The 25,714-nt window shown below is 41.4% G+C and overlaps 1 protein-coding gene and 1 long non-coding RNA gene across 2 annotated transcripts in view; both read left to right on the forward strand.

Moving 5' to 3' along the window:
• The window catches only part of LOC132542436 (zinc finger protein 709-like), a 112,247-nt gene extending 89,237 nt beyond the window's left edge, over positions 1-23,010 (forward strand). Inside the window, exon 5 of the mRNA XM_060205053.1 lies at positions 21,064-23,010. Within this exon, the coding sequence (XP_060061036.1) occupies positions 21,064-22,330 (1,267 nt within the window). The 3' untranslated portion in view covers positions 22,331-23,010. The remainder of the gene's footprint in view (positions 1-21,063) is intronic.
• On the forward strand, positions 37-18,924 carry LOC132542445 (uncharacterized). Its single transcript, XR_009553456.1, has 3 exons — positions 37-116; positions 13,150-13,324; positions 18,867-18,924. It is a non-coding gene; the product is annotated as an uncharacterized LOC132542445 (long non-coding RNA).
• Positions 23,011-25,714: the final 2,704 nt, after the last annotated feature.

A 25,714-nucleotide genomic window follows, 5' to 3' on the forward strand; every position in this document is an offset into this window, starting at 1 on the left:
CTCCCACCAGGCCAAGCGGCGGCAGCGGGGTCCTGCACACACGCGGCTGGGTGGCGGGTTCGAGTTGCTGTAGCTGCGAGTCCGTCCGTGCAGAGTCGGTTGCACCGTGGCGTCAGGTCAGTCGCAGCTGGTGGGTGTCCGGTGGCGGCGGGAGCCGGGCGAGGCCTCGGCGTGACCGACCTTAAAGCCCGGTCTGCGTGTGTCGGGGAGGTGCGCCAGCCTCGCCTCTGGCCATTCTGCGCCGCCTCCCTGCTGGTCTGGGTCCCGCTTCCCCTCGCCCCGCTTTGGGGCCCGCGGAGCTGCGACGAGTTGCGGGGCCCGCGGGGGCGCGGCGTGAGCCGCTGGGGCGGGCGCAGGGTGTCCCGGCCAGGCTCCGGCAGGGCTCCGGCGGGCGACTAGGGGCGCTGACCCGCGGCGGGGAACGGCGTTGAGCGCGGCGGCCTCTGGCCTTGTCCGCGGGCGGACCGGCGCGTCTGCGCAGGCGCGGGGCTGCGGTTCCCGAGTGCGCGCGGCGCCTGCGCGGTTGTGCGGCTGCAGGTGGCCTCCAGCTGCGTGTCTGCGGCAGGGCGGGACTGGCCTGCTGGAGCTGGTCCTGCTGTAGGGTTTTGTGTAGTGACTCTGCGGCCGCCTCACGTTCTGCAGTGCGGCTTAACCCTCTGCACTACTGTTTGACTCCCCCCCCCCCTTTTGTTTTTTAAGCAGAGCACTGCTCAGCTCTGGCTTATGGTGGTGTAGGGATTGCACCTGGGACTTCAGAGCCTCAGGCATGAGAGTGTCTTTGCATAACCATTGTGCTCTACTCCCACCCTTCTGTGTAACTTTCTATGAATTTTTACAAGCTGCATTGTAAACAGGCAGAAAGAATTAGAAATATTTCCAAGACATTTTACTCTTGTTTAATACTAGTAGTAAATGTGGGAGGTGTGCACAGCTTTGGAAACTGTCGTGAGTATAGACTAAAAAATGACCCTGATATTAATGAATTGAGTAGGGTAAAGAATCTGCCAATGGAGACCTAGGCTGTTATTTTATATGTGCTGTAGTACTCGTTTATTGACACCAGATGGCGCTTTAATAACACGTTGCACTCTAGTATCACACTCTTACATTAAAATAAGTTATTGAAATGCAATTTAAAAATCTTAATATCCTGACGTCAAATTCTTATAATTACAATTATGTATCCCAGATACCTCCTCAGTATAAGACAGGGAGGTGCGCAGGTAAGGTCATGACAAATAATGTCCTCAGATTGAGGAAGCTGGTCCAGGCAGAGTCCTTGTTCGGATTGGCCCTGGTTCTGGTCTTGGTCCAGATCTGTTCAGGTTCTGGTCTTGGTTCTTGTCCTGATCTTGTCCTGTGCTGGTCTGAGTCCTTTCCTGGGTCTGGTCAGGGAATCTGCAGACACCTCCTTAAACGTTGGTGTGTTGTCATGGGATATGGCGGATTGGGGCTTCTGAACTTAGAGTGGCAGGCAGTTCAAAAGTTGCCATCCATGTCCAGATGTCCAGGGCTTTTGTCCCTGAGCTAGGCTGGGGTGTAAATTAGGTCATTTTCAGCCATTGAGAATTGGGGTCTTCCTGACATATATGTCTAACTTCATCAGGTGATACAGATGTAGGGCTTGCCCTGCATAGGACTTTATCTTATGCTGGTGTAAGGGTCATGTCAGAGAATTCAGGGGCTGCATTGAGCTTGCCCTGCACAAGACTTTATCTTATGCCGGCCTGCAGGGGCATTTCAAAGAACTAAGGGGGCTGCATAAGGCTTGCTCTGCAAGGAACTTTATCTTATGCCCGTGCAGGGGCATTTTCAGGGCGTTTATCCTGCATAGGACTTATTTATGCAGGCCTGCAGGACTTCGGGGCTGAGGTTCTAAGTTTTATCTCACTTTCCTTTGTCACTTAAAACTCAAGAGCATTTTAGCACTTTAATTTTAACAATGTTTCATCACTCAATAAGCATTTTAACATTTCAAACTCAAAATAATATTCTCACACTTGAGTATTCACTTTAACTCACTCTAAACTTAAACAACTTATCCTAATATTTCCAATCTATTTAACTATTTCACACTCAAAGGAATACTTTCACAATTAATATTCTCACACTTCTTATATATGTCTTAAGTACACGCTTATTATGTCATGTACATATTATTTCAATTACATATTATTGTTTCAATACACTCTTTAGTATTCTAAGTTCACACTTCTTATACATTAATATTATTCTAGTCTAGGAACCAGTCTCCTTCCAGGAATGTGAATGTGCCCTCTGTTTGCCTAATTAACATGTAATAAAAACAGGAAAACTGTGTATATGATCCTTTATCTGTGTAACAGGCTCACAATTCTGCTGCCCAGGTTGCTGTCTGTAGTAGAGGGTCCCTGTGTACACATTTCTTAGGATTTAATGGATCATGCCCTGTCAGATGGTGTGCTAGAATGACCAACAGGTCTTCATCTTCTGGCCCTGGCTTTGAGTAAGGTTTCCAAGACATAATATTGTATTTATATGTACAAAATTTGCAATGAATTTCCATAGGAAAAATGTTTCTACAGAGTCTACATTGGACATTGCATATATGAAACAAAATAGTAAGCCTTCAAAATGCATTTTGTAACAATTAGAGAAAAACCAAAATTGATGACTCCATATACCCAGGTCACACTTCCACCTGGAGTCCCAGGGATTTTCGTTCCTGCCGTGTCTTCGAGACCTGATAGACAAGGTCACAGCAACAGTGGTACACTGGAATGTAAACTCCTGACTGTCAGTGCTAGAATAACAATTACACAGGTGATCCAAAACATCTCTTTCACAGATATGTATATACACAAAATCAAGTTGCACAGCTCGGGCCAGAATATCCCCAAATGAGCATCTCTTAATAGCTGTACTAGTGGACCTGTGTACAAAGGTGTTGGATTGTAATACACCCACAATTTCATGTGCATCATAGATCTTTGCCTTGAGGAGCTGTCCCTGTTTCTCTATTTAAAAAACTTTTAAAAAATATTTATGTATTTTCCCTTTTGTTGCTCGTGTCGATATTGTTGTAGTTATTGTTGTTGTTATTGATGTCGTCGTCGTTAGATAGGACAGAGAAAAATGGAGAGAGGAGGGGAAGACAGAGGAGAGACAGAGAGACACCTGCAGATCTGTGTCACCACTTGTGAAGTGACTCCCCTGCAGGTGGGGAGCTGGGAGCTCAAGCCAGGATCCTTTCTCCAGTCATTGTGCTTTGCACCACTTGCACTTAACCCACTATGCTTAACCATCTCTATTTTCTTGTGTATACTTTTTAACTTTCTCTTTCCTTGTGGCAATATCCCATATTTCATTAGCAATTTTAATAAAATGGTTGTAATTTTTCCATTCTAATTTTAAGTCAAAGAGTTTGGTGGTATCAAAATAATGCTTCTCTTCATAGTGCACAGTGGTGACCAGGGTGCTGTTATGCAGTGTAGCTTCTGAACAATTGGTCGGTATATAACACTCCTTTGTCAAATTATAAATAATGCTTGCTTCTTACAAAGAGGTATTATTCAGATAAGTGCACACTAGTTGAGTGGGTACATCTGCACTTATTAAAAAGGTGTAATCACTCAATCCTTAAGCATTTTTGGCACTAGTGCCTTTACTAAATTTGTGGTTGCCAATTTTACCTCGGGGAGGCCTATATGTATAAATAAGTTTGGTCTTAATTGTAGGCACTCCTCCACAGGTATATACAATGATGTGTTAGTAGTATTGAGATCTGTCCACAAGAAATGGTCCACAGGTATAACCCTCTCAATACTCCAAAGTTGTGGAACAACCTGGGTGTGATAGGCTACATAAGTATTATCCAGGAATATTTTCAGCAAACGCAGTTTACATATTCCATCTTCACACCAAGATTCACCCTCGGGGTTCAGTCTAGTTTGACATTCTCTAGTCCTTCTCCCAATTTCAGTGGTGAAGAAAGTATTTAGTTCTCTTTCTAGCTCCTGGAGTGTAGAAGTGTACATCTGACACATTACTAGATTGTGATTCTCCACTGTCAATGACAATGTTCTTGGTAACTGTCCTCCACTGCCTTCATCTCAGTCTGCATGGTATTGCTAATTATATGCATAGGTCCAATGCTTTAGATAATGCAAGGATACCTCTGAGTCCTTATTCAGTCTCCAAATTAGCTGTCTGCTCTAAGGTGCTGCATTAGGGTGGCTGCAATGCCACCTTTCAATATGCCTCCAACTATTGTTCCAGCCATAAATGCTTCTGCTGCTAGGAACAGTAAAGGTTTCCTTCCAGTCCATTGCAGGGAGGTGTATTGTCAGCTACTCCTAGGAATATTTTTGCCATACTTCCCAGGAGGAGTTAAGGCTGTAAGAGGAAAGGAAATCTGTATTGGCCTGACACGTGGTGTTAGTATCATAGTTACAGGTAATTTCAGGTTGGGTACTGCCATGGGGCTCTGGTTGTCTTTGGGTTTCCCTTTGATGGAATTAACCATCCTCTAATGAGCAGTCTTGAAATAGATCTATTCTGTGTCATTTCCTTTCTTATGGGTCAGAGTTCCTCTATCCACTATGCATGCTCTCTGGGTTAAGTTACAAGTCTGGAAATTCATTGGTATATAGTACCCTACATCCCATGGTTGAGTGAATAAATTGATCATATTCTGTTAGGGTTTCTGTGCTGTCCAGTCAGACATATGCCGTATTTAGGTTCAAACTCTGCCTCTTTAAGAGGTATTACATGTGACATGTGGTGTCTAAAATCCGTCTTAATGAGAGGTAGCATATAATAAAAATAATATGGTAGTCCTGTATGGTGTATCTCATAGACTCATTTCATGGTAAGGTTCCATGATTTCCACCACTGTAGTGGTTTATTGTCTGCCTCCTTAATGTGATATCTAGGTCTGACTGAGCTATGATCTAGATCACATCCTGCTAGTGTGAATTTAGAAATGGATAACACCAGTTTCCCATATTGTATACTTTTCCATCTTGTGAAAGTAAATGCTTACCTTATATGGATGGAGTTATCCGGGAGAGTGAGATGTCTTTCCTTGAATTCTATGATCCCTTCTGTGGCATTAATATCCCACAGTATTGGGAATTCTAACCTGTCAGCATTAATTCCAAAATCACAACCATCAATCATATAGGAGGGTATACACCTTCTGGTAAAGGTATGGGTGTTATTAACCTGAAGATGATATAAAGGAACATATCAAATTGTATGCTGTACTTTTGCTATCTTGTACAGGTCCTACCAGAAATTCCTTATATTTATGAATTGATTGTGTTGGCATCCTAGGTGATGTTACATTAATATAATATATTGGGTGTTCAAAAACTAATGGGCTAGGTTTACCTATCATAGGCCAGAGGTTATCAGATATATAGTATAGGTGTAGTGTGCTGGAGGTGTTATGTTGGTGTGCTAATTTGTTAGTTTTCTTAAAGTTACTTAATAGAGATCCTGTGGTGCTATTCATATCTCTAGTATGATTATAATAATTAATTGCCTTTCTCTTACAATTATGTGGCCCACAATTTTAAGAGCCATAAAGGTTTCTCTCTCTTGCCTTTATGGTACTCTGGTACAACATAACAAATGTGGGTAGCTCCCTGTGGTGAACAATACAAATCAGTTTTGCCGCGGACCACTCAGTGGATAAGCAGCAGGAGGGTCAGGGGTCTTGAAGGCAACCTCCCAGGTGGGTCAGGAGTCGGTGAGGGAGAACAGATAGACACCACACTCTATTGGAGGGTGAATCTGGACTCGTTTTAATAGTGAAACTGCATTAGCTTTTATACTTTTTTCAGGTTACATTCAGGTTGTCTAAGCAACCAGCTCATAAAGAAGTAACAATAGTCTTGTGGCTTTGGCAGGCTACATGTTATTCCCCCATAACTGTAAAGAATGGGTACAATACTTTGTATCGTTCTGTTCCCAGGGGAGGTCATACCCAGAATTGTTTTAGACTTTTGCTGAGGGCTATCTCTACCATTAATCTTCTATGGGGGCATACAGATCTTTGACTAGTCATGGACCACTGCTCATCTAGGTCTGGTACAGTTTAACTATTAATCTTTCTTTGTTTCAATATGTCAACTTGTACCTGGGAGGCCTCAATCTCTGTATTGTTTCTATGAGGGGCAAGTCATAACATGACTTGTTTTGTCCGTCTATGCTGACACACCTTCTCCACTTTCATAATGTAACTTTCAAATATGCTCCTGTGTAAGGGAGAGGGGTTGCTTTTGACTCTCCATTCCCACCAGGCACTGCCAAAGCATTATTAATCAATTGTGACAGTATAATTGTTTGTAGCAATAACGGGGGGGAGAATGCGTCGACCCATTCCCGTCCTTCTGCCCAGCTTCTTTGAAGTCTGAATGCAGGTCCAGAGGAGATGACTTTGTCAGTCTCTCTGGTGGTCGTGACGGGGCGGCGCACAGTTTTCTTAGGGACATTGGATTGCCATGGTTGTGGCACAGTATCTGTTAAGACTAATGGCATCAGATAAGGATGTACACCTAGAGTCATGATTTTCATCCAGTGTTCCCATGAGGGCCAGTTCTCCAGGGAGGTGTTCACGTAAGGCGATACCTCATCATTATAATACCCTAAGTGTCAAAAAAATGGTAGGTTGGGAAATTTTGCTACACACAGCCATACAGTACTATCACTTGAATTCCTTAAGAACTCATCCTCATACTATATGTTGTCCTTCAAAGTCTTGGGGCATAAATTTCCCCATGGAATTGGTAGGGCTGGAACTCCCCTTTTAACCAGTTTAAGCTTTACATATTCCCCTTTATTACATGCAGTCCAATGGGACTGCATGGATCTACAGATTCAGTGGTGGTGACTGATTCACTAAATTCATAATCCTTCCCTTGCATTGCTTCTGCAGACCCATTATAAGTTATCCTGTTGTCCTCATCCCAAGTATTTTTAACAACCATGGAGAAGAATGCTCTTAATAGCGTCATGTTCGTAGATGTATCGCCATCAAAAGGATCTAAAGTAAAAACTCTTTGAAAGACATCCCCTGTTAGCTTAAATGCCATCTGATGTATGTAGTTAGGTGTCCTCCAGTGTGTGGAGTATATTGCCATGGTATCTGTCTTGTTGGTCCAAACTTCTGAGAAATGACATTTCAGTGGATTTTTCTCAAACTTGTTAATATTAACTGAGTCATTAGTTACCAGCATATATATCTTATTAGGATGATAAGGGGCTACACTAGCCTTGTACTGATCACATCCTGGATTACAGGTATGTCAGACAGTATGGATATTTCTTCTAAAATGATTGTATGTTAGAAACAACATTAGTATATAGGGTCTCATCAGTCCAATAGAGAGGGAGATTCCTCTCAGGGTCCACTTCCTTTGGTGTCCATGCCTTCAGTGGCTCTATAGTTTGCAGTTCTGGTGTAGTGGGTTTGGGTTTTGCAGGAGTGCTGGTTGTACTGGAGACAGGATTGTTGGCACTGATAGTAGTGCCATTTGTCTGAGTGCTAGTTATGATGCCAATAATGTAGTCACTAACAATGCACCAAGTGTCATATTTGTGGTGTATGGAACACTAGGTGTAGTAAGCTCAGGTGTTGTGAGGGGTAGCGTCTGCATGGGGGGTTTAAGGTATCTCACTGGCCCACTAGAGATGACTTTAGTTTTCCCAGCAGAATGAGAAGAGACAATAATCCCCACATCAGTCCCTTCAGGCACTGACTTTGCTCCTTGCAAAAGTGTGCTTCAGTTCAGCAGATGGTATAATTAGCTTGCAGGACTTCTAGTCTCCTGTTTCCTGTGATATTGCTCTGGTTGCAGCTATAAATACTCTGACAAATAGTTGCTGTCTCCTGCACAATAGGGCCTCCTAAGTAAATAACACACAGAATAACAACTAACACTAGGATGTACCTTGTGCACATCCTTTTATGCTATTTGGTCCAGTTTGGCCAACCTTAAGTAACCCTTGTCCTTAGTAATCCAAGTGGTGTTCCCTTGACCTTCTATCACAATCTTAGCCTTTCTCAGTGATTGCATTTTCTTGACCCTGTAGAGACAAGTGTATGGTCTAATTAGTTGCTGGTCTGGGAGGTTTACATATTCTAAAATAGGTACTTGGTCTGATTGCCTTTCAAATAGGGGAGTTCCTAGAGTCTAGGCCTGTTGGTTAACTCGTAAGATGCCTTTACTCTTGCTTCCTCAAGGTTTTTATATTCACTGTTCACTAATTTAGCTTTAATGACCCCATTCCGTCTCTCTACATATCCTGCTGCTGTTGGGTTGTAAGCCATATGGAATTCCCATATGATACCTAAGTTCTGTGCCCGTTGTTGGATTATGTTTTCAGTAATGTAGGTTCCTTGAGATCAAGGAACTAACTGTATGACAATTGGAATACCATATGCTGATAGCCAATTCCATAAAGTAAAAATAGTTAGATTTTGGGAGGGGCTATTGCCACTTCTTGCTAATCCCAGACCTGTACATGCATCCACTACTGTACAAGCGTATCTGTCCCTGTACTGTTTTAGGGGTCCTCTAAAATCTATTTGTAGGGTATGGTTAAAATGTATTTTTATTGCAGTCTGTCCTGGGTATCTATGAGAAAATCTACTTTGTTCATTTGGACAATTCTTACAGGACCTGACAGCTTACCATATGCCAAGTGACTTTAGCATTCCTTTCTTTAAACCACTTGTGTGTTCCATGAGTCCCAGGATGCCCTAAAAACTTATGAACTTCTCAGACTTCTTCTAGTGTGATGGGTCTAATCTGGGAGTCTCTTTTTAACTTTAATTTTGTTCCTGTGTTTTCTCCATCCCATCTATTTTTCCTATAAGAGCTGTTAATTTATCAACCTCATTATTATATTTGGTCTGTAAAGACTCATCTTTCCCATGAGCATCTACATGATATACCTGAATTTTGATCTGTCTCCTAATCTGGTGAAGCTCCTTCCATGCTTCCTTACTCCAAATAGCCTTTCCATTGATTTTCCAATCTGTATGTTCCCATTTTCCTGACCATAAGGCGATCCCATTCACTACACAACGTGAGTCAGAGAACAAATGTAAATCCTCTCTCTCCTTTAAGGAGTGTCTGGCAGCTAAAAGAGCTGCTGTAACTTCTGCATGCTGTGCAGTGTGGAGGTGCCTTGATCAAACATGATCATGTTATGTGATGGCCGAAACGTCGCGGCTTTCCATTTTACTATGTTATTTTGGGTGGTAGAGGAACCATTAGTGAACCAGGCATTAACCAGAGAGGGGGAGTATTTCCCTGGTCCCCATTGTCCAATGGGTACCTGTTTCTGTGAAGGGGAGGTGTCGGGGTAGAATATACCTGTCCCCTGGAGCTTGTTGTAACAATTGCTCCGACACCATTGGTACCATCCCCTTTGCTAGCAAGTGTACCCCACGAATAAACTCCGAGAGATACCATTTCCATTGAAGTACCTTTACTTCCATGGGTAGGCTAACCCATGCCTCTGCCGGTGCCTTTACCCATTCTAATATGGACACAGTAGTTCAGAGGAATACCAGATTATTCCTCAAAATAGAGTGGCATGTTCTCAAAGCTTCAAACTGTCCATACATATTTATCAAACAAGGAAAATTTGTTCTCTGACCATGGGACTCTTTTACAGTAAAATCCTACAGGAGTTAGCCTGCTCTGTTCCTTAACAAATATATCACAGTTTCCCCAGCTGGGTTTATAGAGTACATCAATGACTACTGTTCGACCTTCCTTAATGTAAGTGAGCTCCTTATATTCTATAATCCACTTCTTCACTATACCGAAGGCCTCTTCTTTTGGTTTTCCCCATTCAGAATCTTCAGCTTTCTTAGTTATGTCATATAAAGGTTTAAGTGCCATTTGTAAGTATGGTATATGGTTCCTCCAATACATGAATGTACTTGCTGGGTTTGAGACTTATTCTGTGGTGTTGGTAGGGCCTTAATTATGTCTTTTGTAGCCTCAGGAATTTTAGGTACCCATGGTTGATCAATGTACTCCTAAGAACTTTACACTTCTGGGAGTCGGTCGGTTGCACAGTGCGTAGTGCACATGGTGCGAAGTGCAAGGACCAGCGTAAGTATATGGGTTCGAGCCTCTGGCTCCCCACCTGCAGGGTAATTGCATCACAAGCAGTGAAGCAGGTCTGTAGGTGTCTGTGTTTCTCCCCTCCTCTCTGCCTTCTCCTCCTCTCTACATTTCTCTGTCTTATCTAACAACAATAATAACTATAGCGATGAACAACAGGGGCAACAAAAGGGAAAATAAAATCTAAAGAAAGAAAGTATGAAGAACTTTACACTTTCAGCTGGGCCTTGGACCTTATCCTGATTGTTTAACAGAGAAATCAAGAGCCTGTGTCACGGTGTCCTTATTCTGCCCTGTAACTAAAAGATGATCTACATAAGAAAAACTTTCACATCCCTTTTGTAGCTATAATGCCTCTAAGCTCCATCTGAGGGTATTATGTGCAATGATAGGACTATGTCTGTACCCTTGTGAGACTCGAGTAAACTGATAGTGCTTTCCCTGGCATGAGAAAGTTGTAATCTCTCTAAATTCTGGTGCTAAAGTTATGGCAAAGAACATGTCAGTTAACTCTATGGTGGCTAGCCATTTAGGTGAAGCCTTCCTAATTCTTAGAAATATATTTTCTATTACATCTGGTAACTGTCCTGGCATCTTTTCTGTTCTTTCGTGACCACAAAATAAAAAGGAAAAGAAAAATGAAGAAGAAAAGGATTGTTGGGAGTCGGGCTGTTTCGCAGTGGGTTAAGTGCAGGTGGCACAAAGCCCAAGGACCTGCATAAGGATGCATAAGGATGATGTTTGGAGCCTCCAGCTCCCCACCTGCAGGTGGTTGTTTCACAAGCAGTGAAGCAGGTCTGCAGGTGTCTATCTTTCCTCCTGTCTGTCTTCCCCTCCGCTACATTTCTCTCTGTCTTAGCCAACATCGACATCATCAATAACAACAATAATAATTACAACAATCAAAAAGGCCAACAAAAAGTGAATAAATAAATAAATATTTAAAAATTCAACAAGGAATGTTTCAGCCAGATCTGGAGTTGGTTTACTGAGTGAAATGTCTGCCTTACTCTGTGTGCAGCCAGCTTCTGGACAGCCATGGCCCTTCCATGGGGTAGAACAATTGAAGAGCCCCAGTTTCTTTGGTTCTTGGGACAATCAGCAAAGAACTGAAGAGTGAAACAGGAGTTTGAAGCAAAGAAGTTTTCATATAGTATTAGCAAGTAGACATACACTCTGGGGGATTTCTGTAGAGTGGCTCTCGAGTTACAATCAAAAAGGCCAACAAAAAGTGATAAATATTAAAAAATTAAAAAAGGAATGTGGAAGCCAGATCTGGAGTTGGTTCACTGAGTGAAATATCTGCCTTGCTCCATGTGCAGCCAGCTTCTGGCCAGCCCTGGGACAATCAGCAAAGAACTAAAGAGTGAAACACAGGACTTTGAAGCAAAGAAGTTTTCATACAGTATTACCAAGCAAACATACACTCTGGAGGATTTCTGTAGAGTGGCTCTCGAGTTACAAAGTATTTCATGGTTTTTAATCAGTATATAGAGAGGGAAACAGTCTGCATCTCTGCTTGAGGTGGAAATGATTAACAACCTGGGCGACAGACATGCTGTATGTGCTCAGTGCCTATAATTACAGTGCTTACAGAGAAGCTCTAGTGAGTGGTATGGAGCAAAAACCACAGTGGTTATTTCTACGTTCCTTCAAAATTTTTTAATTATTTTTATTTATTTGATAGAGACAGCCAGAGATCGAGAGAGAAGTAAGGAAGAGAGATAGCGAGTCACCTGCAGCAATGCTTCACCACTCCTGAAGCTTTCTCCCTACAGGTGGGGACTGGGGGCTTGAGCCCAGGTCTTTGTGCACTGTAATGTGCCAACACAGTTCCCACCACCAGAGTTCTTCGTTGGAAGCTTCCCTATTCTTTATCCCTCTGAGAGTATGGACCAAAGATCTTTATGGAGTGCAGAAGGTGGAAGATTTGTCTCCTGTAATTGCTTCTCCACTGGACATGGGTGTTGGCCTGGGTGTGGATGCACACCCCCAGCCTGTTTCTGTCTTTCCCGAGTGGGGCAGGGCTCTGGGGAGCTGAGACTTTGGGACACATTGGTGAGGTCGTCTGCCCAGGGAAGTCGGGACAGCATCATGGTAGCATCTGCATAGCAACATGGTGACTGAAAGGTGCTAAGATATAAAGCAGGACATTGTTTAATAATCTGGATCCAAATGTAGAAATAGAGCAGATGAAATTAGGGGTCTTCATGTGGGAAGACGCTAGGAAGTCTATTTTAGGTATGTTCTCAGGGGCTCATGACTTTGATAATTTTTACCTGAAAAGCCAGACAGCTAATATGCAACTGGACTAAAAACACAGTCAGAGACGATGGTGTCAGAGTTGAGAATAGAGCTAGAAAGCTGGATTAGAGCAGAGAGTCCTCTGCCACTGGCCTGAAAATCCTACCCTCACTTGAAATTCCCAGGTTGAAAGCAGCCTCCTTGCAGAGCTCATGCCAGGTGTATCTTCAAGCTGCCATTTTGGCTACATCCACTGTACCCCCTCCCCATGTCACTGTTTTAATACAGATCTCTGAGAAGTATTTAGGTGAGGCTTGAATTAAATAAGAAAAGTAATAGACATTTTACTAGATTTTTTTTACCTTTTTTCATTTTATTTCTTTTTCCTGTTTGTTGTCCTTTTTAAAATTATAGTTGAAGTTATTGATGTCATTTTTGTTAGATAGAATGGAGAGAGGAGTGGAAGACAGTGGGGGAGAGAAAGATAGCCACCTGCAGACCTGCTTCACCACCTGTGAAGCGACTCCCCTGAAGGTCGGGAGCCAAGGGCTCAAACCGAATCCTTTGGCTGGTATCTGAGCTTTGGGCCACATGCGCTTAACACTACTACTACACTACTTCCTGACTCCCGTTTTACTAGATTATTGTGAATGCTTTTGTTGAAGAAAAATTAAAAGGCTGAAAGAGATGTCAGTAGAATTTGTGGGCTTTGTCATGGTCCTAATAGGCAGGAAAACTCACTGTTTCCAGAACCTCTTCTGTTTCCATTGCACAGCTAGGGTATTGTACCTTGTATTCACTACAGTATCTTCCATCTAGGGCCCATACTGTCCAGTGAAGAGGCTGTGCTGCTAGATTTAAACAGAGTCTGAAGCTATTGCTGTGATTGATCTTCCATTATCTGGCCTGAAAGACATTCAGGGAAAGAGGAAGAGATGGCAGATTCTTGGGTAAGTTGACTTGCACCACATCAGATTCTTATCTGTTTTCTCTTGAATAAGTTTTGTTTTAATTGATACATGTTTAATTTACTGTTTCTGTCTCTTTCTTCCAAGGTACTGCTCATCTCTGGCTATTGTTGGGTCAGGGAGTAGAACCTGGAACCTGAGAGTGGCAGGCAGAAACATTATGTTACCTCCCCCACCCTTGTATTTCTATTTTCACTTACTCTTTTTTATTATTTATTTATAAAATGGAAACACTGACACAACCATAGGAGAAGAAAGTCACAACTCAATACAATTCCCACCATCAGAATGTCATATCCCATCCCCTCCCCTGATAGCTTTCCTAATCTTTATCCTCTGGAACTATGGACCCAGGGTCATTATGGGGTCCAGAAGGTGGAAAGTCTGGCTTCGGTAATTGCTTCACCAGTGATCATGGGCACAACAGGTCAATCCGTACTCCATGCCTGTCTCACGCTTTTCCTAGTGGGGCAGAGTTCTGGGGAAGCAGAACTCTCTTAGTTTATTTTTTTATTATTAATTCAATGAGAGAGAGAAGAATCAAAGTACTGCTCAACTCTGGCTTATCTTGATACTGGGGATTGAAAGCTTCAAATATGGAAGTATTTTGAGTAATCACTATGCTATCATCACAACCATTTACCATTCTTGAATGTCATCTTATATATATTCAGACATGAATAGATACAAGAAATCTAGGGGTTGTGAAGCACATACAATTGTGAGACTTCCCTGTACAGCTGTTGGAGAGATGATTCTTGACCCCATCTGAGTTCTCACAGGTGATCATTTCTGGTCTCCTCTTGGTATACCACCAGAAAGCGCCTATGAAATAATTCTTGAATACCAAGATGTAACTCGTGTTGTAAACTGCTACTTTGTCATACCCAGATATTAAGTTTCAGTCCCTGACAACACAGATAAACATGAAAAGGGGACCTTCATGGGTATTACTGTGGAGTCTTTCCATTTTTTTGTCTAATCTTCTATCTAGAGAAAATAAATAAAACCATTCCACCAAGAATAATGGAATCAGGCACAAATGACATTCATTAGAATAAATACTTCCTAATATTCAGACTCTTCCTTTTCTCTCTTTTTAATTTTATTTTTTAGTTATGAAAAGGAAACACTGAAAAAAAAAAACATAGGATAAGAGGGATTCAGCTCCACACAATTCCCACCAGTAGAACTCCCTATCCCATCCCCTCCCCTGATAGCTTTCCCTATCCAAAAATGGGCAGAGGATAGGAACAGACTATTCACAACAGAAAAAATCCATATGGCTAACAAACATATGAAAAATTGGTCCAGGTCACTGATTGTCATGAAATGCAAATAAAGACAATTTTGAGATAGCACCTCACCCCCGTGAGAATGGCAAACATCAAAAAGGATAGCAGCAACAAGTGCTGGAGAGGCTGTGGGGACAGAGGAACCCTTCTGCACTGCTGGTGGGAATGTAAATTGGTCCAGCATCTCTGGAGATCTGTCTGGAGCTCTCTCACAAGGCTAGATATGAACCTTATGTATGACCCAGTAATTCCTCTCCTAGGGATATATCCGAAGGACACCATAAAACCTAACTAAAAAGATATGTGTACACTTATGTTCGTAGCGGCACAATTCGTAATAGTGAAAACCTGGAAGCAACCCAGGTGCCCAACAACAGATGAGTGGCTGAGAAAGCTGTCATATATATACACAATTGAATACTACACAGCTATTAAGAACAGTGAGCTCATCTTGGATGGAGCTAAAAGGAATTTTCTCTCTTTTAAAGTAGATTTTTAAAACAGTATTTATTTATTTAATAAAGGATTGAGACCAAGAGAAATGGATGGGGCAGTGGAGATAGAAAGGGAGAGACGGGAGTCGGGCTGTAGCACAGTGGGTTAAGCACAGGTGGCGCAAAGCACAAGGACTGGCATAAGGATCCCGGTTCGAGCCCCGGCTCCCCACCTGCAGGGGAATCGCTTCACAGGCGGTGAAGCAGGTCTGCAGGTGTCTGTCTTTCTCTCCTCCTCTCTGTCTTCCCCTCTTCTCTCCATTTCTCTCTGTCCTATCCAACAATGACAACAATAATAACTACAACAATAAAACAACAAGGGCAACAAAGGGAATAAATAAAATAAATATTAAAATAAATAAATAAAATTTAAAAAAAAAAAAGAAAAAAAAAAAAGAAAGGGAGAGACAGGATAGAAACCTGCAGCCCTGCTTCACATTTCATGAAGCTTTCCTGCTGTAGGTGGGGCCAAGGGCCTATAACTGGTTCTATGAACACTATAAAGTGAACTTAATGAAGTGTGCCACCACTTGACCCCCTGGCCTTTTTTAAATTATTATTATTGTTCTTATTGATGTCATCATTGTTAGATAGGACAGAGAGAAATGGAGAGAGGAGGGCAAGACAGAGGGGGAGAGAGAGACACCTGCAGACCTACTTCACTACCTGTGAAGCGACTTTCCTGCAGGTGAGGAGCCAGGGGCTCGAACTGGGATCCTTATTCCGATCCTTGTGCTTGTCTCCACATGCGCTTTACCTGCTGCGCTACCACCTGACTCCCACCTTCTTTTTCTCTCTACCCAACATTCTTTTAAAGAGTTTTTTTATATTTATTCATTCCCGTTTGTTGGCCTTCTTGTTTTATTGTTGTACTTTTGATTGTTGTTAATTGATGTTGATGTTTTTATAGTTGGATAGGACAGAGAAATGGAGAGAGGAGGGGAAGACGGGGGAGAGAAAGACTGATACCTGAAGGACCTGTGAGGTGACTCCCCTGCAGTTGGGGAGCCAGGGGCTCAACCTGGCATAGTTACTCCAGTCCTTGAGCTCTGCACCACATGTGCTTAACCCACTGCACTATGACCCTATTCTATCCCACATTCATGTGGGATATACAGTTCTTTTTTTATTATTCTTATTTTAGTCTGTATTCATTTATTTCCTTTTTGTTTCCCATTGTTTTTTTATTGTTGTAGCTATTGTTGTTGATGTAGTTGTTGGATAGGACAGACAGAAATGGAAGGAGGAGGGCAAGTCAATTGGGGAGAGAGAGGTAGACCTGTAGACCTGCTTCACCGCCTGTGAAGTGACGCCCCTGCAGTTGGGAAGCCAGGGGCTCAAGCCAGAATTTTTACTCAGGTCTTTGTGCTTTACGCCACGTGCGCTTAACCCATGTGCTACTGCCTGACTACTAGGGCCAACAATTCTTATGTTGATTAGTGGCATAGAACCGTTGAAAATGTCTTAATTTTTGCAGATAAAAGTAATGACATTAATCCAGTATTTCTACTGAGAAGATGTCTCTCCTGGGATATCACAGACCTTACACAATTCTGTGTAGCTTACATGTGTGCTTTTCACAACCTCTGTCTAAGATATTATAAGATTCAATGACTCTACAAAAGTGTAATAAACTAGAATTACTCTTTTTTTAAAAAATGAAACTATTGTTAGAACATACTGGATTCTGACACTCAGGGATTGTGAGCGGTTTTAATTGCACTGTGGCTAAACATCTTCTTGGTTAAAGAGATTATAAATGTCTTTCTGTGCATTTACTGTGGTTGTTTCTGTTACTCTACTGAGTTGTGTGAGTACATATCTTGCTCATTAGCGCTTTGATGTATAGCATGTTAATATGTTCCCTTATTTTTTTACATTATCTCTTTGTCTTGGTGATAGGTCTTGTCATTATACCAAATATATTCATTTTTGTGTATTCTCAGTGGTTTATTTCTCCATTTATTTATCTTTAATGTTGAGCTCAGGTTTCTGAAGACATTTCCAAATCAGATATTATACACTGTACTGAGAATGATTTCTATAGGCTTTTTTGGTTATTGTTGTAACATCCAAGTGCATCTTAAGGAACATAAGACCTTTCACTGCCAGACTTTCCACAATGGCTCCTTCCTCCTCATAGAATCTTTTTGTATTTATAAATTATATTTTGCTTCCTATGATAGAGAAATTGAGGAGGATGTAGATGACTGTAGAACAATTCTTCCTGTCTTATTCTTTTTTCTCCCACCAGGATTATTTCTTGAGCTCATTGTGAGAAGTTTGAATCCACTGCTGCAGAAAGCCCTTTTTTCTTTCCATTTTATTTGATAGGAGACACCTGCAGGCCTGTCTCACTGCTCATGAAGTGGCCCCATTCAGGAGGGAAGCAGGTCTCAAACCTAGGTCCTGTGTCATGATGAAATGTACACTTAACCAGGTGCACCATTGCCCTGAACCTGATAATACTTATTTTATTTGTATAACACTCTTGCATTTTTAACCCTTTATTGGACACTGACACTGTAGAGAAGCCTAATGTGGTATGATGACTCTAAATAGTATAATTTCCATGCTTCCATAATGATGTTGATTTTATAAAGAGCTATGTGTGGCTAGAGATGTTTCTTTTTTTTTAAAGATTTTATTTATGAGAAAGAGACTGAGTAGTTAATATGCTAACCTGCTGCCGCTCACATTTTCTCACATGAACACATTGCACATATTTTAGGGTTCAGTGACCTATGAGGATGTAGCGGTGATATTCACTCAAGAGGAGTGGGCACTATTGAATCTTTCAGAGAAGAAACTCTACAGAGATGTGATGTGTGAAAACTTGAGGAACTTTCTTTCCATAGGTAACTCTAATCGCCTTAATTTTTCAACTAGAAGGCAAGTCACTTTTTGTTCACCAATGTAGAAATGGAGACAGTGTTATGTGAGCAGAGTTTGATTGTGATTCATAAAGGATCACCAATTCAGTCTTGTGGTCCGGCAGATGGCGCAGTGGATAAAATATTGGATTCTCGACCATGAGGTCTTGAGGTTGGTCTTAGGCTACACACGTACTAGATTGAAGTTTGATTCTTTCTCTCAGACCACCTTTCTCATGAATTAAGAAATAATTATTTATTCCCTTTCGTTGCCCTTGTTTTATTGTTGTTATTGTTGGATAAGACAGAAAGAAATTGAGAGAGAATGGGAAGACAGAGCTGGGTAGACAAAGATAGACACCTGCAGACCATTTCATTGATTGTGAAGCGACTTCCCTGCAGGTGGGAAGCCGGGATCTCAATCCAGCATGCTGAGGCCGGTCCTTGCACTCTGCACCATGTCTGCTTAACTGGCTATGTTACCACACGACTCCCCCCAAAATAAATTCTTTAATAATTTTTCAGGGTGGGGGTAGGTAGCACCATGGTTATACAGGCTCTCAGTCCTGAGACTGTCAAGTCCCAGGTTCAATTCCCTGCAACATCATAAACCAGAGCTGAGCAGTGCTCTGGTAAAAATAAATAAAAATAAATTCAGTCTATTTGTATAATTTATTTTTAAATTATTTATTTATTGATGCAAAAGATAGGAGAAAAACAATCAGCCATAACTCTGGTACATGTGCTGCTGTGGATTGAACTCGGGAACTCATGATTGAGAGTTTAGTGCCTTCCCCACTGTGCCACCTCCGAGACCACTGTTTGTATAAGTTCTAATCCTTTATATATTTTGTAATTTTAGAAAAAATACAAGAACCTTCCACCAAAGAGCAGCATAACTTGCACAGGAATTATCAAAGGTGAGAGGTAAACTTACAATAAAATGTGATATACACCCAGAAAGCTATTGTGTTTTTAAATATTTTGTCTCTGTGTAATTTACCCAGATCTGGTGCCTGCATAGTTTCCCCGTTTAGGCCGTGGGTTCAAACCCAGATCCTTAAGACTTGTCCTTGTTCTTTCTGGAACCTACGCTTAACCTGCTACGCTACCACTTGACTCCCTACTTATGCGTTATTGTGTGTTCTCTACTGACTTAATAATTGCATAGGAGCTCTTTTAATACAATTTATTAAGAAAATTGTATTTATAATAAAAACAAAATTTATAATGACTGCCACAGATTAATTTTTATATAATCTCATCAAAGATACTTCATGACTAGTTATAGAATAGTGGGACAAGTGACTCACATACAATGTATGTGACGTACATGACTGAAGTTCTTATCTGAGTCACTGGCAACAAAAGGACCATGATGTTCTACATTACCTGTCTATTCCCCACGTTATAGGAAAATCTTTCTCACATGTAACAAGGAAATGGAAGTCTTAAAAAGGGGGCAAACATGCTTAGTATTTATAAAATAGTACACTTGGAAACAATAAGAGTATCTATAATGTATGATTATCTATATGTTTATGATATGTAGATGTAGTCCTTCTAGAAAAGACCAATATTTTCAGTGAAAAATTTCAACAAAATGCCAAAACTGGCTGTTACCAAATACTGGTTCAATTAATATATAGAAAATACCTGTAGAGATATCATTAGTTGTGGCATAATATACTTAAATGAAAGTATGTAGTTTTTACCAGTTTTTTTTTTCTTTTTTTTTTTTCCTCCAGGGTTATTGCTGGGCTCAGTGCCTGCACCATGAATCCACCGCTCCTGGAGGCCATTTTTTCCCCTTTTTGTTGCCCTAGTTGTTGCAGCCTCGTTGCGGTTATTATTGCCATTGTTGACATTGCTTTGTTGTTGGATAGGACAGAGAGAAATGGAAAGAGGAGGGGAAGACAGAGAGAGAGGGAGAGAGAGAGACAGACACCTGCAGACCTGCTTCACCGCCCGTGAAGCGACTCCCCTGCAGGTGGGGAGCCGGGGGCTCGAACCGGGATCCTTACTGGTCCCTGCGCTTTGCGCCACGTGCGCTTAACCCACTGCGCCACCGCCCGACTCCCAGTTTTTACCAGTTTTTATCTTATTTATTTATTGTATACCGACAGTGGAAATCTAAAGGAATGGAGAGATAGAGAGGGAGAGAGAAAGAGGACCTGCAGTCCTTCAGCACTTGCAAAGGTTTCCCTCTGCAGGTGGGGACCAGGGGCTCAAACCAGGTCCTTGCTCATTGTAGCATGTGTGCTTAGTCAGGTGCACTACTGCCCATCCCTCCCTTTTGTGGTATTTTTTAAAATATTTATTGATTCCCTTTTGTTGCCCTTATTTTACTGTCGTTGCTGTCATTGATTTTGGACAGGAGAGAAAATTGGAGAGAAGGGGAGAGAAAGATAGACACCTAAACACCTGCTTTACCACCTGTGAAGTGAGTCCCCTGCAGGTGGGAACCAGGGGTTCAAACTGTCTTTACACTTCATACCATGTGTGTTTAGACTGCTGTGCTACCTCCTGATTCCCAAGCCCCTTTTAACCAATTTTTGAACTTTCCTTTTAATACGAGATTTAAAATAAAATTGTTATTGGATAGAGAGCGAAATTGAGAGAGAAGGGGGACATAGCGAGGAAGAGAGACACCATCAGACCTGCTTCACTACTTGTGAAGTGACTCCCCTACAGGCGGAGAGCCGTGGGCTTGAACTGGGATCCTAACCAGTTCTTGCTCTTTGCACTGCACGTGCTAAACCCACTGTGCTACCACCCAACTTCATGGAGATCTTTTTCTAATTTTGAAAATTTGTGATTTTTTTTTCAGTATACATTCTAGTGAATTCTATTGTTCATGTCTGATTTTTCTCTTTTATTATGTAAAATAATGTTCTGCATCCCGATAATATAATCTTTGTATTCATTGAAATGTCATTAATTAATTGTTCATTATTTTACAGTAATACAGCAGTGGAAGTCTCTGAGGGCAAAAAATGTCAGAATGGTAGAAAATCTCAAGACTGTGAAGTACACAACAAATTACTCACTTATTCTATTCATCTTCAAAAACATGAAGGAATTCACAGTGGAGAGAAACCCTATGAATGTAAACAATGTAGTAAAACATTCACTCAAGCTTCTCATGTTAATATATATGAACGAACTCACAGTGGAGAGAAACCCTATGAATGTAAAAAACGTAGTAAAACTTTCAGGCAATCCAGTAGTCTTAAGGTACATGAAAGAACTCACAGTGGAGACAAACCCTATGAATGTAAACAATGTAGTAAAACATTAAGTTGTTCCAGTAGTCTTAAGAAACATGAAAGAACTCACAGTGGAGAGAAACCCTATGAATGCAAACAATGTAGTAAAACATTCAGTTGTTCCAGTAATCTTAAGAAACATGAAAGAACTCACAGTGGAAAGAAACCCTATGAATGTAAACAATGTAGTAAAACTTTGAGTTGTTCCAGTAGTCTTCAGAGACATGAAAGAATTCACAGTGGAGAGAAACCCTATAAATGTAAACAATGTAATAAAACTTTCAGTTGTTCCGGTAGTCTTAAGAAACATGAAAGAACACATAGTGGAGAGAAACCCTATGAATGCAAACAATGTAGTAAAACATTCAGTTGTTCCAGTAGTCTTAAGAAACATAAAAGAATTCACACTGGAGAGAAACCCTATGAATGTAAACAATGTAGTAAAACATTGAGTTGTTCCAGTAGTCTTCGGACACATGAAAGAACTCACAGTGGAGAGAAACCCTATGAATGTACACAATGTAGTAAAACATTCATTTGTTCCAGTCATCTTCGGGCACATGAAAGAATTCACAGTGGAGAGAAACCCTATGAATGTAAAAAGTGTGGTAAAACATTCAGTTGTTCCAGTATACTTAAGAAACATGAAAGAACTCACAGTGGAGAGAAACCCTATGAATGTAAACAATGTAGTAAAACATTCAGTTTTTCCAGTAGTCTTCGCTCACATGAAAGAATTCACACTGGAGAGAAACCCTATGAATGTAAAGAATGTAGTAAAACATTTCGACAATCCTGTATTCTACGGCAACATGAACGAACTCACAGTGGAGAGAAACCCTATAAATGTAAACAGTGTAGTAAAACATTCAGACAATCCAAAACTCTTCGGACACATGAAAGAATTCACAGTGGAGAGAAACCCTATGAATGTAACCTATGTAGTAAGACATTCAGGCAATCCGGAACGCTTCGGACACATGAAAGAATTCACAGTGGAATCATAGCCTCAAACCTGCTCCCAGCACCCTATCAGCCTGTACCCTCCCGGCCATGATGACATGGAATTAATGACTGGACGCCTTCTGCTGCTGCTGGCAAGTCTTCCTGCCCTGGAAGCCAGTGAGGCCATTGATGAGAGCAGTCCCTTCTACTATGACCGGGAGACTGTAGCTGGCAGGAGTCCTCTGCTTGGTCGGCATAGCTTTCACTCTGAGCAACAAATGTAAATGCAAAACTGAAAAGGAGCAGAACCCTGGTACCGGAGAGCGCAGTCCCATTCATTGTGCCAGGGTCTGTGAGGACCTGCTGAGCCAGAAAGATTCCCCTTTGTGTTTGTGCCCCAGGCAAAGGCTGTACTCTCTGGGAGCCCCAGGGTCCCTCTTGATGGAAGACAGGAAGAGCCTTGTTTGTGAATAAAAACACTTCTCCCTACTAAAAAAAAAAATTCACAGTGGAGAGAAACCCCATAAATGTAAACTATGTAGTAAAACATTCAGTTGTTCCAGTCATCTTCAGACACATAAAAGAACTCATAGTGCAGAGAAACTTATAAATGTAAACTATGAAGTAAAGTATTCATGGGATGTAGTTACATGATAGAACTCACGAGAGAAAGAAACCTCATGAATGTAAACAATGTAGTCAAACATTTAAGCCAGTTTTCTTTGGATACATGAAAGATCTCACAGTGGAGAGAAACCTAGTGAAAATAAAGTAGAACATCGATTCAAGCCAGTCATTTTTGTCAACATGAAATAATTCAGAGTGGAGAGAAATTTGATAAATGTAAGCAGTGTTGAAAACATTCTGTTATTTTGGTCCTCTCTATGGACATGAAAGAATTCACAGTGAAACCAAACCCCAAGAAAGTCATAAAGCTTTCAGATGTTCCACTAATTTTCAATCACATGAAAATATTCACAATGGAAATTAATCTTTTGAGCATAAACTCTACTGAAGATCAGAGAGAGAGATGAAACCTGAGACACTATGCAGAGGCTTGTGGTTCAATATAAGAGCTCTCAGGTGTGAGCCTCTGCACTACATGGGCAAGAAAGATGTTTTTATTGACTGTCCATCTCCCCATCTTGTGTTTATATATAAGTAACTATGTTTAAATAATTGTAGGGAATCAGGGCCATGTGAACCTATACTTCTGAATATTGTATAAATATATGGAATATGAGTAAGTACTTTGATTCTTTATCATAAATTCCAATATATGAAAAAATCCACTTGGTCCTGGGAACTTAGATGTTAACAATGCTTAGATGTATTCAAATTTATAACAGTTTTTGCACATGTCAATTGACTGGCATTAGAAAAACAATTCTTATTGTGTAGACATTGTAGAATGACTTTACAGACCTAGAAAGGAACTTGTCCTGGAGTGACCAGTGAATGTAAAACAGTGGAATAATAGTGGATGCTACAATATGTGTATATGGTGCAAAGTACAAAGACTGGCATACGGATCCTGGTTTGAGCCCCCAGCTCCCCACCTGCAGGGGAGTCACTTCAGTCAGTGAAGCAGGTTTCCAGGTGTCATCTTTCTCTCCTCTGTCTTCCCCTCTCTCCATTTGTCTCTGTCCTATCCATCAGTGACATAAATAACAACAAAAATGATGACAATAGTAAAAAGGGAATATATAAATATTAAAAAATAAATAATAAATATTAAAAACTTTGAAATTGACAAGTGTCTGCTCACACTGGCCTGGTTCTTCTCAGGAAGTGGAATCTGCTGAGGTGCTGAGCCAGGCCTGAACACCAGTCTGAACTCCGGGGTTGTATGTCTGCCTTGGGCCACCTGCTTCCCAGCGTGACCCTGCTTGTGTTTTTCAGTCTTTCACTTTTGAAAAGGAGAAAATAAGATCATGGTGCCCTCCTCACCCCCTGTGTGTTAAAAACTATCATGAAGTACCTCGTGAATGAACTAGCTTGGAACTGAGTATCGTCATTGGTGTCAGGCAAAACTGAGCCACTTGGATCATGATGAAAAGGCTGTTTTAAAAATATACACTTTATTTATTTAAAACAAAAATTGAAAGGGAAGGGGACCTTAGAGAGGGAGAGACACCTGCAGCACTGCTTCACCCGAAGGTTTCGCCCTGCAGATGGGAACCAGGGACTTGAACCGAGTTCCTCCTGCCTTGTAGTATGTGTATTCGACCAGGTGTGCCACCACCCAGCCCCTGAAAGGATTTTTTTTTTTTACCAAGCACTGTTCAGCTGTGGCTTATGGTGGTGTGGGAGATGGAACCTGGGACTTTGCAGCCTTAGGCATGAGAATCTGTTTACATACCCATTATGCTATCTACCCTCCACAAAAAGGCTGTTTTTATGGAGAATGTGGTCATGTAAAATCTGAGCAGATATGACTTGTCATTATGAACTCTGATTCCACTTGCCCTGGTTTGGGAAGCAGGTGTGTTTAAAGGAGATTCTAAGAGAAAATCCAGATGGGCAAAGCATTCAGGCTGCTGTGGTAAGGCATTATCTAGGGATATAGTGTGTTCTCTCACCTAGAAGAGATTGTATTAAAACAGGTGTAGTTGAAGTTATGTTAGATAACAGTAGGTTTTAGGAAGATATAGTGATTTGTGAACTAGATTTTCATTCTTGAGACCCTGAAGTCCCAGGTTAAATTCCCAGCACGACCATAAGCTAGAGCTGAGCAGACCACCAGTGACAAAAAAAGAAGGAAAGACAGAGTAAAAGTAGGACCAAGAAGCTCCAGTTCCTCACTTTTTTCCATAAGAATTTGAGAAAGCAATCATAGTTAAGGCAAAATAGCTTTAAAGATATTGTGTAAAGCACAAGTTCACAAGAGTCCATTAATACCCATTGTCATTAAAATAGTCTGCAGTGAGTACCTCCCAACACTTCATCTGCACTATTCCATCCTTTAGGTCCATAATTGTTCAATTTGTTTGGCTTTGTATGTTAACTCTCTTCAGCCACCAGCTTCCAGATGCCAGCATGATGCCAACCAGGCTTCCCTGGACTAAAGACCCCACAAGTGTGTCCTGGAGCTCTGCTTCCCCAGAGACCCACCCTACTAGGGATAGAGAGAGGCAGAATGGGAGTATGGATCGAACAGTTAACGCCCATATTCAGTGGGGAAGCAATTACAAAAGCCAGACCTTCCACCTTCTGCAACCCACAATGACCCTGGGACCAAACTCCCAGAGAGATAGAGGATGGGAAAGCTATCAGGGCAGAGGGTGGGCTGTGGAGATCAGGTGGTGGGTATTGTGTGGAATTGTACCCCTCCTAGCCTACAGTTTTGTCAATATTCTTTCTTAAAAATAAATACAAATTTATTAAAAATTGGTAAAAAGGGCTGGGCAGTGGCACAACTGGCAGAGGGCACATGCTACAATTCTCAAGGACCCAGGTTCGAGACCCTGGTCCCCACCTGCTGGAGGAAAGCTTT

Source organism: Erinaceus europaeus, chromosome 13, assembly GCF_950295315.1.
Source record: "Erinaceus europaeus chromosome 13, mEriEur2.1, whole genome shotgun sequence".
Taxonomy (NCBI): Eukaryota; Metazoa; Chordata; class Mammalia; order Eulipotyphla; family Erinaceidae; genus Erinaceus; species Erinaceus europaeus.